The sequence below is a fragment of the Pagrus major genome, chromosome 18 (genome assembly GCF_040436345.1).
Source record: "Pagrus major chromosome 18, Pma_NU_1.0".
In the NCBI taxonomy this organism is placed as follows: Eukaryota; Metazoa; Chordata; class Actinopteri; order Spariformes; family Sparidae; genus Pagrus; species Pagrus major.
Window position 1 is genome coordinate 29,328,797 of NC_133232.1, and position 17,520 is coordinate 29,346,316.

The 17,520-nt window shown below is 40.2% G+C and overlaps 2 protein-coding genes across 5 annotated transcripts in view; one reads left to right on the forward strand and one right to left on the reverse strand.

Annotated features, from left to right (window-relative positions):
- Positions 1 to 1,444: 1,444 nt before the first annotated feature.
- tex11 (testis expressed 11) lies at positions 1,445 to 13,369 on the forward strand. Its single transcript, XM_073486573.1, has 29 exons — positions 1,445 to 1,472; positions 2,706 to 2,818; positions 3,122 to 3,206; positions 3,343 to 3,422; positions 3,499 to 3,579; positions 3,671 to 3,790; positions 4,013 to 4,093; positions 4,215 to 4,300; positions 4,385 to 4,442; positions 5,015 to 5,110; positions 5,228 to 5,309; positions 6,213 to 6,291; positions 6,398 to 6,549; positions 6,694 to 6,779; positions 7,263 to 7,400; positions 7,536 to 7,638; positions 7,777 to 7,901; positions 8,542 to 8,627; positions 9,205 to 9,258; positions 9,336 to 9,370; positions 9,461 to 9,538; positions 9,639 to 9,709; positions 11,310 to 11,423; positions 11,649 to 11,721; positions 11,811 to 11,960; positions 12,076 to 12,184; positions 12,292 to 12,412; positions 13,036 to 13,203; positions 13,310 to 13,369. The coding sequence occupies exons 1-29, from the start codon at positions 1,445 to 1,447 to the stop codon at positions 13,367 to 13,369; spliced, it is 2,712 nt and encodes a 903-aa protein (XP_073342674.1).
- A 315-nt stretch (positions 13,370 to 13,684) lies between these two features.
- Positions 13,685 to 17,520, reverse strand: part of dlg3 (discs, large homolog 3 (Drosophila)) — an 87,890-nt gene continuing 84,054 nt past the window's right edge. For all 4 annotated transcript variants that reach the window (XM_073487724.1, XM_073487725.1, XM_073487727.1 and 1 more), the window contains one exon: positions 13,685 to 16,875. In XM_073487724.1, the coding sequence (XP_073343825.1) occupies positions 16,769 to 16,875 (107 nt within the window). In that variant the 3' untranslated portion in view covers positions 13,685 to 16,768. The remainder of the gene's footprint in view (positions 16,876 to 17,520) is intronic.

Consider the following 17,520-nt stretch of genomic DNA (forward strand, 5'->3'; position numbering starts at 1 on the left):
CTTATAAGATATTTTGTGTTCGATATCCCTTTTGTTGGATCAAGAAATACAAACAAAAGAACAAAATAGACAATATGGAAGAATACAATCTATTCAAATAATAATAAATAGTGAATAAATGCACACAATTAGCACATATAACTGTCATCTTTAAGGTGGCTTACAACTGGAAGTCTTGTTTTATAACAACAGAGCTCACTCTTAATAGAGTAAATCAACCTGCATGCTCTGACTACAAGTGGAAAGGTGTCAGGTTATCATGTCGACCACACTACCTGATTACTTTTGTTAAAGTGACCTGAAATGGCTGGATGAAAAAGCAGGGTACTGGTTTCCAAAAGCAGTGGAGCAGATGTACACTCCTCAAAATGAGTTAGGGATGTTGGGATCTTATAGTGTTTCACTTGATTGTTTATTCTGTGACATATCTGGATTTTTATTTTATGTTTTGTAAATATTTTTGGCCCCCCAAAATAATGCGACACACTGCGACTTTCATTGCATATCCATGCACATACATATATGCATCCATATTCCAATATCCCTAACTCATTTTGAGTAGTGTAGTATGTTTGTAGACATGCAGTAGAGTGAAATGAACACTTAGGCCTTCAGTTTTTGTTTGTTTGGCACTGCATTAAACATGATAAAAGTGAGATTGGCTCAACGTTTTAAACATAAAACCTTAGTCATTTGAAAATAGTAAAATATCTTAATATTGATAGGTCAGCATCAGATAATATTCAGCTCCTTCAGCGATAGACTGATACACCCCAAGTGTGTGAAGGAGAGGTATCGCAGGTCCTTCCTTCCTGCTGCTGTCGGACTCTACAACCAGCACTGCACCCAGTAGACCTCACTGTGCACTGTGCGATAAAAACTGTACAGGCTACATAACTCATTTCTCATTTTGGTTTGCACTAAATGGGCAATTTTCATACTCATATTTTATATTTGTACATATTTTGTATATACGATTCTATTTATATTCTTACCTTTTTATTATATTGTTTATTTTTTACTATTATTATTATTGTTTATTGTTATTGTTCATTGTTATATTGAGCTGTCCTTTGGCTGCTGTGATGCAGAAATTTCCCCATTTGCGGGACTAATAAAGGAATTTCTGATTTCTGGTTCTGATTCTGATTCTGATTCTGATTTTGATTTTGATTCTGATTCTGATTCTGATTCTGATTCTGATTCTGATGGCGCAAGGACACCAAAAAAGTCAGAGTAAACTAGCACTAATCCAAACATTAGCTAGGGTTCAGGAGGGGACGAGTTTGAAGGTAACACACACAGGAGGGGAAGAGTTTGAAGGTAACACACCTTCAAACTCTTCCCCTCCTGAACTTCGCGGGCTTGTGTCGGCCATCAATCAAAGAAGAGGCGGTGCCGTCAGCAGCCAACCTGAGAGCTTTCTTCTTCTGACACTTAAAAGATGGGGCAGCCTGTTTCTACCGTCAAATGTGAGTAACTATCCCTTTCACTTGGTTTAACTACTTTTTGTTGGCTTAAGATGATTTTGACTACAAATTCCAGTCGTAGTAACGTAAGCTAATGTTACTAGCTACACTTCAAAACTAGCTAACGTTAGCTACGTTACGTTCGCTAGCTTACCGCAAATCGGTACACCCATTGGCTAAAGCTAACAAGATAAGTTAGCTTTTTTATGCATGGTAATGTCTTATGTTTACTGTGCTAAGCTTCCTTAGTCATGAGCGAATTATGCTATAAAAGTGAGTTCATTTTATATTGGAATTATAAGTTATACAGTATGATGTACACATTAGACATTATACTATATAATATATATATGTAAAGCAGGCTAACAAGTCTTTTTTGACATCATTATTATTACTATTATCTGGCAATAAATTAAGATGAAGAGCCTCAAAACATTTGGTCTTTGGACAGAAAAAAAGTCAGTTAAAACTGTAATAATCTGAATTTACTGAAACATTTTCTGGTTAGGGCTTCTCAATTTAAACAAGAAGTTTGTCACTTTTCTTTACTTCCTACTGTTGAATACTTATGGAGCTTGCAATTGTGACAATCAGTGGTCAGCTATAACATATAACATATAATTAACATATACTTTTTAAAACGTGTGTTTCTAAATATAAGCTACCAAATATTTATTTTTACTTCTTTTTAAATTGCCACAAGAGACACATTAGAAATGAAATTGGCTACTGAAATGCAAACAATTTTTTTGGTAACCATCTGACTTATTACAAGAAACTGGTGCTCAGTAGAATGCATACCTCCGCCAAGGCCCAACAGTCCACTTTTGTACTCACTCATGGATACCAGCCACCTAAATATGGCTTTTTCATCAAGATCCGTGCATTATTCCACGAGAAATTAATGAAAATGTCAAGGAAAAAACACCCTCACCCATCTCGCCATGTTTAGAAGTGAAAAATGTAGTGTTTTCTTACTCACCAATACTTTGTAGGCTAGTGCTTCTTGTTTCTGCTTGAAACATTTCTTTTAGGGGGGTATATTTACTATGTATTGATTCTGAATGCACCCAAAAGGTAGTGACGAGATAATAGATTTCTCTTTTTGCCTCCCATGGTAAAATAACAGTCGCTATATGTATCAGACATCACAGGCCACTTGTTAGATGAAATGTCTGCTGTTGCCCTGTTTGTGTCCTGTTAACATGTCATTATGTTGCTTTTATCCATACAAAGGTCTCACTGAGCACCTGCTGCAGAAACATCTGACAGATTATGATGAGGTGATAGAGAAACTTTTCTGTGAAGTCTCTGGTCTGGAAGAATTCCCCAAAATATCAGATCCACAGGTAGATACAAGTGTGTGAGAGTTTGACTGTAATAATTATAAAAAACAACAAAACAAGCCAAAACAAAACATTTCAAAATGAGCAAACTGTCAGATGAGAAGAGAATTTCACATACTTGAGCTAATGTAACTCGTTAGTCTGGTTCTACCACAATTTATATGACTAACTGTGTCATAAAACTTTTTAAAAATCTTTTTTATCTATGAATAAGTCAAAGATTATTATTTCAAAGATAGTTGTCAAATATAAGTTGGCAGAATTTATAAGATGCTTGGTTATTTCTTTTTCCTGCTCACATTACAGCTTGAGGAGTGTGCCATCCAGCTGTGGAACTGGGCAGTTACTAAGAATGTGGGCATGACTATAAGTAAACACCAGCAAGCCAAAGGTAAACCTTTACTTGCACTAATTTTACTGATCGTCATGATACTTGAAAATACCCATATCATCTGAAATGTTGACACAACGTAGGCACGTCACGCTGGTGTCACGTTGCGTTCAAATGTTTCTCACCATCCTCACAGTGCTTCACGTCGCATGCAGTCTGCTGTACTGCAGTGAGCCTGATAATCCGACAGAGGGCGTCATCCGCAAGCAAATCCTGGTAAGAAATACTGTAGCCACCCTCAGTGAGAGCTCAGCATTTCAGGAGAAGGTCTGTCACTGTCTAATCTTTACAGATGGCCACCAAAACAGGGAGAACCTGGCTGGACTGCAAAAATCCCCAGATGGCACAAATAATCTTAAGACTTGCTGTCAAGGTGAAGAAAAAAAAAGAAGAAAATACTCAAACCAAGAGATCAAAGAGAAATATGGTGTCTTAACAAATTATTCAACATAAAATACCCTTAGAGTACAGAAACCCTCAATAGCCAACTAATGTCCAGAGGTGACGGCGCAGCTGACATCACTTCATCCAAGGGCGAGGTAGAGAAAGATCTGCTTCGAATTCTCTCGTGTCAGGCAGAATGGGTGAGCTGTGGCGCATGTGATGTTCAACACCTTCAATGTGAATATTTGTTCTTGTGATATTTGGCAGCTGAGGAAGCGCTATTCTGACAGACTTGCAGTGTGAAGTGTGAGACAGCTAAAATGTGAACTGAGAAACAATGAGGGGGGGGGGGATCTTATTCTGTGCTAATCAGGAATGTTTTATTGTTTGCTGACATTTAATAGGAAGTCTGTCTTTTGCAGGCCATAACTCAAGGCAATAACCATGAGGCTGTGGACTATATGCAGCGCTGTAGAGACATGCTGCTACGCCTACCAGAAGATGTAAAATAAAAAAAACTTCTGTTATCATAACAACACTTTATATTGTTGTTTCGCATTTAGAGCACATATTGCTGTTGGAAGTGAGGGGGATGTTAACTGTGAATGTATGTTTTCAATGCAGACTGCATATCTCTCCCTTATGTGCTACAACTTTGGAGTAGACGCTTACAATGTGAAAGAGTTTGAGGAAAGTGCATTTTGGCTGCGGTAAATATCATTTTTAATTACATTTTTACTGAAAAGTGCTGTGAAACAATGCAGTGTGAAAGGGATTTTTTTTTTCTTTTTCAGCCAAAGCTATGACATTGGGAAAATGAATGACGGATACGCTCCTACAGCTGAAGTCAAGGTAAGACAGTAAAATAAAATAGCCGTGTTTCCGCCCAAAATGCCCAGAACTTCCCGAAAACTAGTTTTCAAGGAATTTAAAGTTTCCTTCACCCTGTCGTTGTCTGCGTTTCCACCACAGTCTAAAGACCCGCAAAGATTCGGCATAGTAGTCCGCCGATGAGTGAAAAATTGATGGCTGTCTTTACTCATCACTTTTGTGCACAACTATCTAACTACTTTGTCATCTGTCCATCTGTCGTATGCTTTCTTCTCCATGTTGATGTGTCAGAGCACAATGAATGAAAACAAACTAATTTGCATATGCAGATTTTTTAAAATGGTGGCTGAAATAAAGCACTCGACCAAACAAAAATCTTCAGCGCTGCAAGCTGCACCCTCAAAGGTAAAATAATGCCCTTGAAACTTCAATTTAAGGCCTGGTCCCTGTGTTGGAAATGCACTGAGTTCCTCCAGATGTTCCCAGTTCCTGGGGAAAGTTCCAATGGGAAAAGTCCAGTCTTGTCTAGTATGCGAATTGGGTAGGAATTAAGAGTAATTTTTTTTAACTGTCTTCAATTTTCCTCTCAATAGGCCATGGTTTTGAGGCTCCTTGCCACTGTTTATTTAGAATGGGACTGTGAGAGGTTTCAGGAGAAGGCTCTCAATGCTGTCAGCTTAGCTAACAAGGTGGGATAAGATAAATCATTTGCACACTGGAATTTACATGTGCATTTTTAAGCATGCAAAAAAAAAGAAAGAAAAGCTGAGCCGCTCTGTACCGAATGACACTGTGCAATTTGGCAGGAATATGTGAGTGCATTTGGGCTGTGCTTAAAGCTCAGAATACTCCTGAGATGTCGGGCCTCAGACGATCGTATCAGAGCAGGTTAGTCATTACCCGACCTCATTCAATTATTCATACAGAACTTCATTAATGTGGGCTGCAGTGTGGTGTCAGTGGTCTGGGAGGTGAGAGAAATAGACTCAAGAATGAAATGTCTCAGAAATGTCTACTGATGAGTTTAATTTCTCCAGAAATATGAAGTGTCTACAGTGAGCAACAGTAACTACATTAACTACTCCTGAGGCTTTTACAAGTCAGGTCAGGTGTTCAACAGCGGTGTAAGACCCTTCTAAGTGTTACTGTGCGTCTGTGGGTTACTTCAACGTACTACAAGGAGTTTTTAACTTCTTATGAAACAGTCTCAACTGGCTTTAACACAAGATTTCGTGTTGGCCTAGCTGCTGGGCTTAATCTAGCTGTTTGCTTATTCTTATGAAGACAAAACATCTTAAATAGCCACAAATAGGTACATACCTCATGGCTATGCATCCTGCAAACAGCTGTGTTTAAAAAAGAAAAATACTATTAAAAATATGTTGCCTCTTTCTTTCACCTGCTTGCAAAACAAATACAGACCTCAGCCAGATTAAAGGATAAGCTCAACCAAAATGAAAAGTCAGTCATGCCCTCATGCCGATGGAGAGTCAGATGAAGTTCTGTAGTCCACAAAACATTTCTGGAGCTGTTTTGGTGCAAAGCTTCAAAAATGTTTTGTGGACAATGAAACTTCAGCCAATTTTCCATCGGCATGAGAGTGAGTAGATAATGACTGTGTTTCATTTTTTGGGTGAACTTTTCCTTACGATCTTTAGGACTGAAGGCGGTGGTGCTCTTACCGCTTTTGTCCACACGGACCACCATAATCAACAAAAAATTCTTCCTTGTAGCTGCTTTAAGTAGATTGAAATTCACATTTTAAAGCAGATCATAAAAATATATTTTCAGGACTTAATGAGATGCTGGAAGCTAAGATTTCTCTTGAAGTGTGTCTGGGCACAGTGAAACTACTCATGTCTGAAGACAGGTAAAAACTCTTCTCTAGTACTCTTTACTTTAGAATATATACACATTTTCTTTGAAGGACAGACTTACTGCTCAACTCTGAATGCTTTCTGCTTTGATTTTTCTAGAGAAGTGCTGGCATTTGAGTATTTGAAACGCGTGTGTCAGCACTTTGAGTCGTCCCCTGACCTGGGAACTGCTCTTGTCTTCCACGTTGAGCTGCTGCTGCAGAAAGGCAAGGAGCTGCTGGGCAAACAGAAGATAGAAGATATCATCACTGGTACTCTATTTTTGCATTCTGGTTGTAGCACAAGCCTGATTTTAATTAAAATGACATAAAAAAAATTGTACCAATGTAGGCAGTGTGCTCTAGATGTGCCTCTGTATTACCATTTTTAGTATTATTTGTTCTCCACCCACACAGGCCATTGCACAGGAAAACAGCTGACTCCACAGGCCCTCACATGTCTACATGTCATGCTGTGGGATAAAGCCTCCAAACACGTTGAGGTATGCCAAACACAACCTTGTTTATCCTCAATATCACAGGATATTTTATAGTGTATGTACACTTGTGTAGTTATCAGCATGTGATCAGCACTGTTGCCTCATAGCAAGAGGGCTGGTGGGCTGTTGTTGGCCCACCTGTCTCTGTGGACTGTGCATGTTTTTTCTGTGTTTGTGTGGGTTTGCATCGGGTGCCTTGGTTTTTTTTAACTACCTTACATTGCTGAATGTGACCTCAGCCAGTAGATTTCCAATGATTTTTGATTAGAAAGATCAAATCCAACCTGCTGTCAACATTAAGGGTGGTGTTGTAAAACAGAAAGACATGCATATCAGCAATACTCCTTTGAATTAGGTACTGTCCTCAGAACCAGTGGTAGTCCCTGGCTCCTTCATTGTAGCTGCCCACTGCCCCTAAATAGTTGTGATAGGTACAATGCACAGGGATAAATACATGTTAAAATAATGTTCTGTCTTTCCTTCTAGGCCAGGAACTATTCTGAAGCTCTTCAGTGGTATAACTACTCCCTGAGTTTCTTTAAGGCAGGTCAAATGGAGCCCAACTTAGCCAAACTGCAGAAGATCAGAGCTTCCTGTTTCCTGCAACTTAAACAGCTGGAAAAGGTGAGACAACTTGAGCCACAACAGCAAGTCGGGGAGATAAAAGTGTTTTCCAGTAGCAGAACTCGACAGCCACAATATTACATTTGTATACATTATGTAATTTATGTATGTATGTATGAAACATGTGCTTGTCAGGCCAAAGAAGCAATTAAAGAAGCAGAGAGATGTGACCCTGAGAGCATTTTCATTCAGTTCAGTGTTTACAAGATTGCAGTGCTGGAGAACAATGTGGAGAAAGGTACTTTAAAAAAAGAAAAAGCATTAGCTGTGAGATGAATATACAGTAAAAGCATATATCTTAGTAGTGTTTGAATACAGCTACATTTTCATATATTGCATATTCTCTGTGGTGATGAGGCTGTTTATTTTGCACCAGCTGCAGATGCAGTGAAAGTGATGGGACGTCTGTCCAAGAGTCTTGTGGCCAATGAGGACGGGCTGCTGGTGTCTGAGAACGCTGCTTCCAATCTCCTCAGACTGGCTGCTCAGTTTGCTTTAGAGGTAGGAGTCATCAACAGAGGCATTACATGTTTCTGTACACCAGAACTAGTTTTTTTTTAAAAATTTTGATACGTTTTTTTTTTGTGTCTGTTAGTGTCCAGAGTGAGTTTGCTCATTTCAGTTTAGTTGTTATTATTTAGAAGATGAAGACATCCCAGTCTCAATACACTCCTGATGCTTGTTGTGTTTACAAATTTGACCAAATTGGCAAACACTAAAACTAAAGACATTTCAAAATCCCAAAACGGATATATCGGGCTGGAGATCAAACATAATTATTACTACCTCCCCAGGCCTGTTGCACATAAACATACAGTATAAATATAGAAGTGTTGAAGTTCACGATCGCTGTACAAATAGAATTTAAGTTACAAAAAAATCAAAAGACAAACACAGCTTAGTGGACGTTCCCTTCCCACGCTACAGTCAGCAAACATACTGGACAGCAGCTAGCCATTAACATTTTGTGAGGGTAAGTAAGGTCTACAAAAGGTTGTTGTTGTTGTTTTTTTTTTTTTATAAATAGAAAATGTGGGGGAATCCTATTCTTAGTATCCTTAGTACACTGTGTGATTGTGATGAATATGACCGGTGGGTGGTGGCATTAAAGACAATGAGGATGTTTGTTCCCCTGTGACAGAATGAACAGCAGGAAACCGCCATGAAGGCACTGGAGAGTTTGTGTGAAAACTCCAGAGATGAAGCTCAGGTTCTGACTGCTCTCAGGTCTGTGACAGCTGGAGTACAGTCAATGAAGATTTTAATACCAAAATAAATAATTTACATGTATTCTTTTAAAACATGTCTGACATGAAAACTGTAAAGGAGAAGGAAGCCAACAAAATGTTTTTATTTGAGAAGTCCACTAATTAGACACATACATACAACAGACATGGGTGTGAAAGACATGGACACATATGGACACTTCAGTAATCAATGTGTTTTATCAAGGAAACTTTTCCAGTTACCAAAACAAGTACTTGCAGGTTGTCTTCAGAACAGAAACATTGAATTTCAGATACCACATTTTTATTTTCGTTTACTTTGAAACGTTCGGTGTTCATGTGTTGAGACCGTGTAAACAAAACATGATGGTGGAGTTTCACACATAAAGTGACAACATTTAGTGGAGATGGCTTATGTGCTGAGAAATTGTAGCGAGTCTGTTAGTTTTCCCATACACCTCTATGATCCACTGACCTATATTCCCCTGCTTCTCCACTGAAAGTGTGTCTCTGTATAATACAGTTAGTAGGTGAAATAAAGGAGGTCAACACCAGTTTCTCCATTCATCTTTTTATAGGTGTTTGGTTCGACTTGTGCTCTCCACAATGGAACAATCGAGTGATGAGATGAGGTGAGGGGAAGTACCTAATAAAGGTATGAAGTATTATTGATGCCGTTAAATTAACTACCTTACATCTTTACATGCAGGAATGCGGATGTCCTGCTGCCATATCTAAAAATGGGTGAGTACATATGCAAAAGGGGCTGGATTGCATTTTGGGAAGAAACGTCTCAGGTACAGTATCTAAATGTTTTGTTCGCCGTCACTGCAGCTCAGCAGAAAGTTTCACACCAGACCTGCTTGACTGCTGAGCAACGCACAGAAGAAGCTAACTGGTTCAGGAAGATTGGTACTAAGACTCCTTCTCTCCTTCTCACTTCAGTCAGACATCGTATGCTATCACTTAAAATCTTGCAGGACCTTTATTTTGATGTGTGTTCTTGTTACAGCATGGAACTCGGCACTGCAGTGTAAGAGCTGCCCTGACAGAATGAGGGATTTCTCTGTGCTCTCTTACCAGGCAAGTGTCCTTATTAGCTTTGTCAGGTGAATTGATCGATATCTACAGTATGTGGGTGTAGATCAATAACCCCTGAACAGGGATTTAATGTTGCTTTAGAAAAATAAACATATCACTTTAAGATAAAGAATCATAGTGACTACGTTTATTTGAAATAAACAAACATGATCCAAATTTGATGTCATGTTAAACACAATATTCAGTTTCAGGCCTTATTTTCAATATGTCAATAGTCCTAATCCCTGTGTCGCTGTGCTAACAACAATCACTTTTGGGTCAACAACTCACAGCTAATTTGCAGAGATATGTGAAATCAGCAAACACTTTTTTTTTTATGTTGTTACACGTTTAAATATATATAGTAAAACACGGGAGTCTGACCCCTCTGATGTTGCTGCTGTGCTTATTTTATGAACCATGTAGCTTTGCTAGCATCTTTGATAGTTCCCCAAGTGTGGCAACTCGGACTAACTGCTAGGTAAACTCAAGCTCTTTCTTCAGTCTGTGGCCCAACAGGTAAATTAGGTCTCCAAACTGACGTTGATGAAAGTGCTGTTATTAACTACAGTAATTATAAAAGCATAAAACCTGCATTTTAGATGACGACGATGTATTGAATTTGAAATAACACATTAGCTCACATACAATTGTCTTTTTTAGATTCTGTCTGTATTTAGGATTTACAGCACATTCTACATTGCGTCTCAATCTGGGCTTTTACCACAGTTTGTGCCACAGGGCCTCTTGCCTGTTTATATTGTGTTGTCATGGAGGCTTACACAAACCAACTAGAAAACCGTTTGCAAGGCTGGGTAGAGGTGCATGCTCTAATGAAAAGCTCACATTACTCATCGGAAAGAGAAACACGACTACTTTTAAAGATTATGAAAGACAGGTTTTTTGATCAGTGCAAAAACATTGCAATGCGGTCCTTCAAAAAGGTGGTGGAAGGGATGAAAGTGCAAAGCTGTGTTTGCATTGTTGAACAAGTCTGCCATTAGTGGGGATATCTAACTTTGACACCAAATGGCTTGAGCAGCACTAGCTGTTCCACTTTTCTGTATTTTGACGCAATAAAGACATGTTATGGAACGTTTATCTGAGTATGCACCCATGTTAACAGGAATATTAGTGGAATATTCATTTTCAATAGCCATGTAAATGGGTTAGTAGGAATATCATCTTTTTCAGAATTAGGGCAAAAACTAATATTTTGTGCATGTAAATGTAGTCCATGACCCACACTGATCCCATCCTGATGGTTATCGCTATCCTTTGACCTTACCCTTATCAGAATACCTGTGCGTGCATGAGGGTTTTTAAGTACATGCACTCATGCCTAAGAAAACCCAACACTATTAGAAACATCTGCTGTTGGATGATAAACTGGGATGAAGTACTTTATTTAAGGGAGAATGGTCAAAAATTGATGTTAAAAGAGGAGAGAATATGTTTCTTCTTGTGCTAAGAACCACCTTCAGATCACAAGCCAGTGTCTTACTTTCTTGCAATCAATGTGGAGGCACAGTAATTGAGAAATGCTATACTATCATGCATTAGTTCCTTTGTCATACATGTGTGCATCTGCATGAACATGCAGCTCTCCCAGCTGTGCCCGCCTGATCGCACACTGCTCATGGGCCAGAAGACATGTCTGCTCATGGCTGCTGCTGCCTCTTTGGAGCTCTGCAGGAAGTCTCTTCACGCTGACCAGGTGCGCAAACCCACTCCCTCTGCACATCTCCCACATTTAGCACGCTCTCCATCCACATGGATGGAAATTTACCAAGACCAGTGGAGAAGAGAGGTGACTAACCACATTACTGGTGCTGGCGTAGGTGTTTCATTTTAATCCCTCTGCCTTTGAAGAGGAAGTGAACACTAGATGGCGATGATGAATCCAGAATGCTTGTTCTGTGTTTTTCTGTTTGGTTCACAGACTGAGGAGCTCACTCAGGCACTGGAGCACATTCAGACCTGCTGGGAGGTCTGGAAAACCCTGAAAGCATCGGGTATCTTAAGCAGTGAAGAGCCACGTTTATTTGCACGTCTTCACATCAAAATGGAGGTAAAGAAATGTTTTCTCAATGTATACTTGCAGGAAACTTCCCAATGGACCCAACAGACACACTGCTGCTGCTGTATGAATTTGAAGCTCGTGCTAAGCTGAATGACCCGAAGGTTGAGACGGTACTGGAGTCAGTGTTGGATCTTGAAAATGTTGAAACCAAAGTGCTAGAAAGCATTGCAGGTATAAAACAACCCCCTGTCGCATTGTTCAAACACATCTCTGCTGACATGCCTATAGAAATGGAGAGGTTCTAGTATTTGCAGTCTGCTATCATCTTTCTTTTTCTTATTTGCAGCCTTAGCCATGGAGCCTCCAGCCCACTTCCCTCTGCTGAGCAAGAAGGCCTTGAGGGCCGCTCTCTCTCTGCACAAGAAACAACCACAGGCGGACCTCGCCAGCTGCAGGCATACCCGCCACTACTCACAATTGATTCACCATTCATTCCCACAAAGCTTATATTAGGATGAAAATGGTTTCTGATTGTGTGACTCTTTTTTCCTTCCTGTATCAGCATGTGCGTTCAAACCCTTATCAAGCTGTCCCTCCCGAGTGGTGTACCAGAGGTGGAGGCCCATGTGCTCGAGGAGGTGTGGTACTACTACGAGGAGGCCCTGTCCATCATCGCAGCCGCAGTGAGTCGGCACCAATCACACATCGCCATCCCTCGGCTCCCACCTCCTGTTCCCTCCAACAGAACTTCTCCCTGCTATATAATTAACCCCCTCTCCTCCACTCCATGCCTGCCTGCTGTTCTGGAAGCCTCTTTTTATCAATGGGCTTTCAGCCGCACTTCAATTAGCAGATGCTTCCATTCACCACCCCCTTCCTGCCAATTTGAATGTTAATGTGCTGTACAAGTCATCACACTGCCGGTGAGCTGCAGCTCTGAAGGAGGCATCAAATTATTGAGACATTACACTGCTTCAGAGGCAGTGCATATTTCCCCTTTCAGATTGAGTTATTACTCGAAAGCTGTGGAATTCTTTGGATCAAAGTGAAAGCCCGAGATTAAAGTGGTGAAAAACGAATGAAACTTTAGAAATGATAGACCTTTGAGTTTGTTTACGGCCTGTTTAAGCATGAGTAAAGGTTAACATACAGCAGAAGAGGATTGGATGAAAGTTACTCACAGGATTTTTCCACTAAAAACACAGATTTCCTCCCATACTTCTCTCACATCACTTGGCTCAAGTGAGTCACCCAGGTGGCCTCCGTTAAATGGCCTTTTGAACATCTTCCTGCTTTTTCTCTGCAGCCGGACGACTTCCCACAGATGGATACCCTGTGGTTGCTGACTCGGGCTTGGAACACAGGGATACTGCTGTACAACCTGGCTCAGTACCCCGAGGCTGAGAAGTGGTGCGGCCTCGCCATGAGCTTCACCCGCCACCTTGGATCCCTGCAGGAGAGTTATGAGACACAGGTACAGAGCTGATGGAGGGGGAGGAAGGGGAGACTGAATCATCCTGTTATAAATGTAATTACAAACCTTTAAGATCTTTTGAAGTTATACAGCTGTTTACCCACAGATGTCTGGACTCTACAGTGAAATCCTGGACAGGTTGAACAAAGCCAAGAAGGAACAATAACTGAACAGGGGCAGGTCAGCCAGGCATTAACTTCCTGTTCTAAACACTCAGTTTGTTGCAGCTTGATGTTTTTAACATGGTAAAATGTTCCATTTTAATCAGTTGTTGCTTTAAATGTGTTTAATTGTGGGACGTCCCAGTAGACTAGTGGTTAAAACACATGCCACATTTGTTCCTAGTTTGATTTTGGCCTGAGACTTTGTGCCGTTTTCCCTCCATTTCTCTCTCTAATCCCATGTTTCCTGTCCTGTTTTGTTAATGTAATAATTTTCAAAGCCACTGATTCATTAAAGCAGAACAACAAGCACATCAAAATCATAACTGAGTCACATATTTTATTTTCAAACAAATAAACTCTTGTCAAGTCCCAAAATAAAACCCAAAACAAAAAGTTGCAGGACTGTGTTCCCTCATGACTAGGACAGGGAAGACCATGAGGCCAAGTGTCCTGATAGGCTGTACCACCTGCAGTGACAGGAAGGAAACTACTGTACAATCAAAGGGTTCATGTTTGCAAGCACTTACTGCACAGATGTGCTAGAACATAAACATCATCACCCAAAAGTACAAACAAGAACCCTGACCCCCCCACCCAAAAAATAAAAAGCATATATGTCATCATTTCTCTCATCAGAACAAAGACCCTCATCAATTATACACACACAGAGGCATTCAGGTTCCATCTCGTTATATACCACAACCTCAATGGAAAGAGTAAAATGAAATCAAGTTCTTTGGGCTTTGACATGGCTGACTGAGGTATGAATACCACACACATTGTTAACAGTCAGCTGTTTTTCAACTAAACACCAGAGAGGACCAATTCTAAACTTCTAATGATGTATTGATCAATGCTCCTGGTTTCTGTGATATTGTGTAGGTTTCTGCCTGCATCTCTTTTTAATTATTTTACAATATATTTTTTAAAATCTATACACCCAGACACGTTCCACAAGAAATCACATGTAGACAGGCCCTACTTGAGGGAATCGAATTCCCGACTGACTAGTTAAGTTTTCCAATAGGCATTTGAAGAGAAATACCAACAATACAGCACATTTGTATGGAAATTATATCTCAAGAGTAGCTCAAACTTTACTTACCTGACATTTGTGGTCTATAAAACATGTTTGTCCCAGTTTGATTCACACATGCATGAAGCACAGGTGAGGGGGATCTGCTGGGGGCTTATTTACATTGTACAGCTACCACACCCTTTGAAACAGTCTGCAAGCAGTTTATAAATGGCTCTGTTCCCTTCGGTTATTCCCTGAACTCTGGTTTTGACACAGGTAATGACAGCTGGTTTAGCAGTGGTGCCTGGCAGGTGGGGACACCTGTTCAGAAAATGCCTGCAGGTACAGGTGCTCTGTGGGTGGGAGAGAGCAGGGGGGACCCAGAGGTGTAGGTTACCACTTCCTGTTGGGTCTGGCTCTCTGAAAAGAAGAAAAAAAAAATCTCTTTGCACTCGTCAAAAAGCTGAGGAGAACGTTCACGTCGAGGGGCCACAGCGCTCCTTCTTCGGACGTGCTCTCTCTAACGTACAGTGCCAAGATCTGCATGGGAGGGTGGAGCAGGTCATTTCAATCCTGGTGATGTCAAACAGCCAACTCAAAAGGTTATCACACCGACGGCCTTGAACAAGCTCCCCGCCTCACGAAAAAAAGAGAAGACACATAATACAGCCTGATTACACGGTTTAGTTGAAAACGCCTTTAACTCAGCGACAGTACTGTTAGTATTCGTGTTCTTTCACATTTGACAGCTATGCACTCTCCGTGTCATCGCCCAAACATGGCCCTTTAGTCGCAGGGGTAAATGGTATCTGTACGTTAAGATTCCTGAGCTGGTCTAGCTCACCCCAGACACACTTAGAGCTCAACACAGTGGTTCAGCACCTGCCGACGACAGATTCATATAGATACACAAAGCATATAGGTTAAATCAAACCCAACTTTAGTGTTATTTTTGGTAGGGGGACAGGGGGACAATCCAAAACAGGTTATATCGACTCTTTAATTGTTAGGACATCCAATACAATTATTGTCTTGTTCTACCCGTTTTAAGGCCACCATCATGGCGGCAGATAGGACAGTACCATGTGACCATTCAATCAGAAGAGAATCCTCTTGGAAGGCAGAGAGTGTAATAGGGTGGTCTGCTGCTCAACATGAGTTAGGAGGCTCTGGCTGTTCAAATTGTGATCCAAATGGCCAAATTCTTCTTTTAAATTACACAGGAAGGAAGGTTGAAATACAGGGGAGAAAAAGGCGCCCACAGAGGTGAGACTTTGTTTTATCTATTGCACTCAAGTCAGGCCCCCTGGTGGTTGGAGGACACAAAAAAAGTAAGAAAAGATGAGAATGTTTCCTCTCTTTTCCTTGCCAATAATGTGCAGCCTCCCTAACAGACAACAGGTAGTCACAAAACAGAATTTGTATTTGATGTAAGGCAGTTTGGTGTTTTGCAGAGAGCCCAGTTACACTTCTCTACCCCCGTCCTTTACACAGAGCAGCTAAAAACCACAAGCAAAAAATCCCACAAAGAAAGAAAGAAAAAAAAAAAAACTAAAATGAAATCTAACAGCCCTCCAAATTGACAATTCTAGTGAAGTGTAAAATGTGTAGTTTTTAATATGTAGTAAAATCTCAGTGGGATTTTATCATTTATCTTGTGATTTCATAATATAAATGTAGAGATTCACAACGCATTTCTTCCTCTTGATCTGCCTCCCGAGATGTCTTTATCAGCTGCAGCACAGACAACTGGCAGACGACCAAACAGCAAGCTGGTTTGTGATAAATAGATCACCAGTTTGTAGGCTCCGCTAATTTCCTCAGTCATTATAAACAAGAGAGATGACTCCTCGAACAGTACCATCAGCAGGGCTCGATTTTATCCAGTCTTTTTAAAAAGAAAAAAAAAAAACCTCAATTGGTCTTCACTTCTCATCTTGCGTGTCTTTTTAAACGTGATTTGATGAACATTTACAAAGTGTTCCAACTTGGTAAGATTTGTCTCTGTTTCCCTGCAACTTCTTTTTGAATCCCAACTCCTCTCTCTCCAGATTTCTGTAAAACATTCTGATCTTCAGTCAGTCTCAGTTCACAAAAGGATTTATTCCTTTTCCCTTTTGTTTTTCATTTGACAAATTCCTTTGGAATGGCATTTCCAGTCTTGAATGGATTTGTTGAGAAACTCATGCAGGGGTGTGCACAGTCACAGTAATGGTGATAAGACTTCTTTTTCATTTAGAGAGTAACATAATGATGACACTAAAACTTGATATGAAACATATCTGCAAAAAGGAGGTGAGGAGGGGGGCTATTTGGGCTTAGGTGGGGTCTCTGGGAGGCAGGAGGGGAGCTCTGCACCGACGCAGAGGGGACGGCAGGGAGCTCAGAGCTTCTCTGAGGAGGGGATCCAGATGTAGGGACCAGACTGCTCCTCGATGATTAGCTTGATCTTGTTGTAGATCTCCTCTAGTGAGTCACCCTGTACAATAGCTGGAGACACAAACACAGAGGCAGATGTATTGGTTGGTTGAAACAGAACTGGAGTTGAAATGATCCCAATGGTTGATTCAAACAAAAATGCCAAATATTTGCTGGTTCCAGCTTTTCAAATTTGAGGATTTGCAATTTTTTGGGTCTTAGCATTACAAATGTAATATATTTAGGGACAGTGATCAAACAAAATATGACATAAGATGAAGAAGCTGGGGTTTATGAAACTGAGAAAATGTTCCTTCTTTTCCATATGGTAAAGTTTATGGAGAAACTTAAAAAAGAAAATCCCAATCAATCGGAGCTGATTGACAGAAAATCAATCTGCAACTGTTGAATAATTGTTTTAAGCTATTTTCAAGCAGACATGCCAAACATCTGGTTTCATCATGTCTGGAAGCTGCAAATAATGATTATTTTCATTGTTGATCAATCTGTCGATGACTTTCTTGATAGATCGATTAGTTGTTTGGTCTATAAAATGTCACAAAATTGTAAGAAAAAAAAAAAAAAAAAGGAGATCGCATTAGGTGCATTTTCACAAAATTCTGACAGTTTATTAACCAAAAAAATAATTGAAAATAATTGATGGATCAAATGAATAATTAAAAAATCATTAGCTACGGCCCAAATTGGAACTACAAA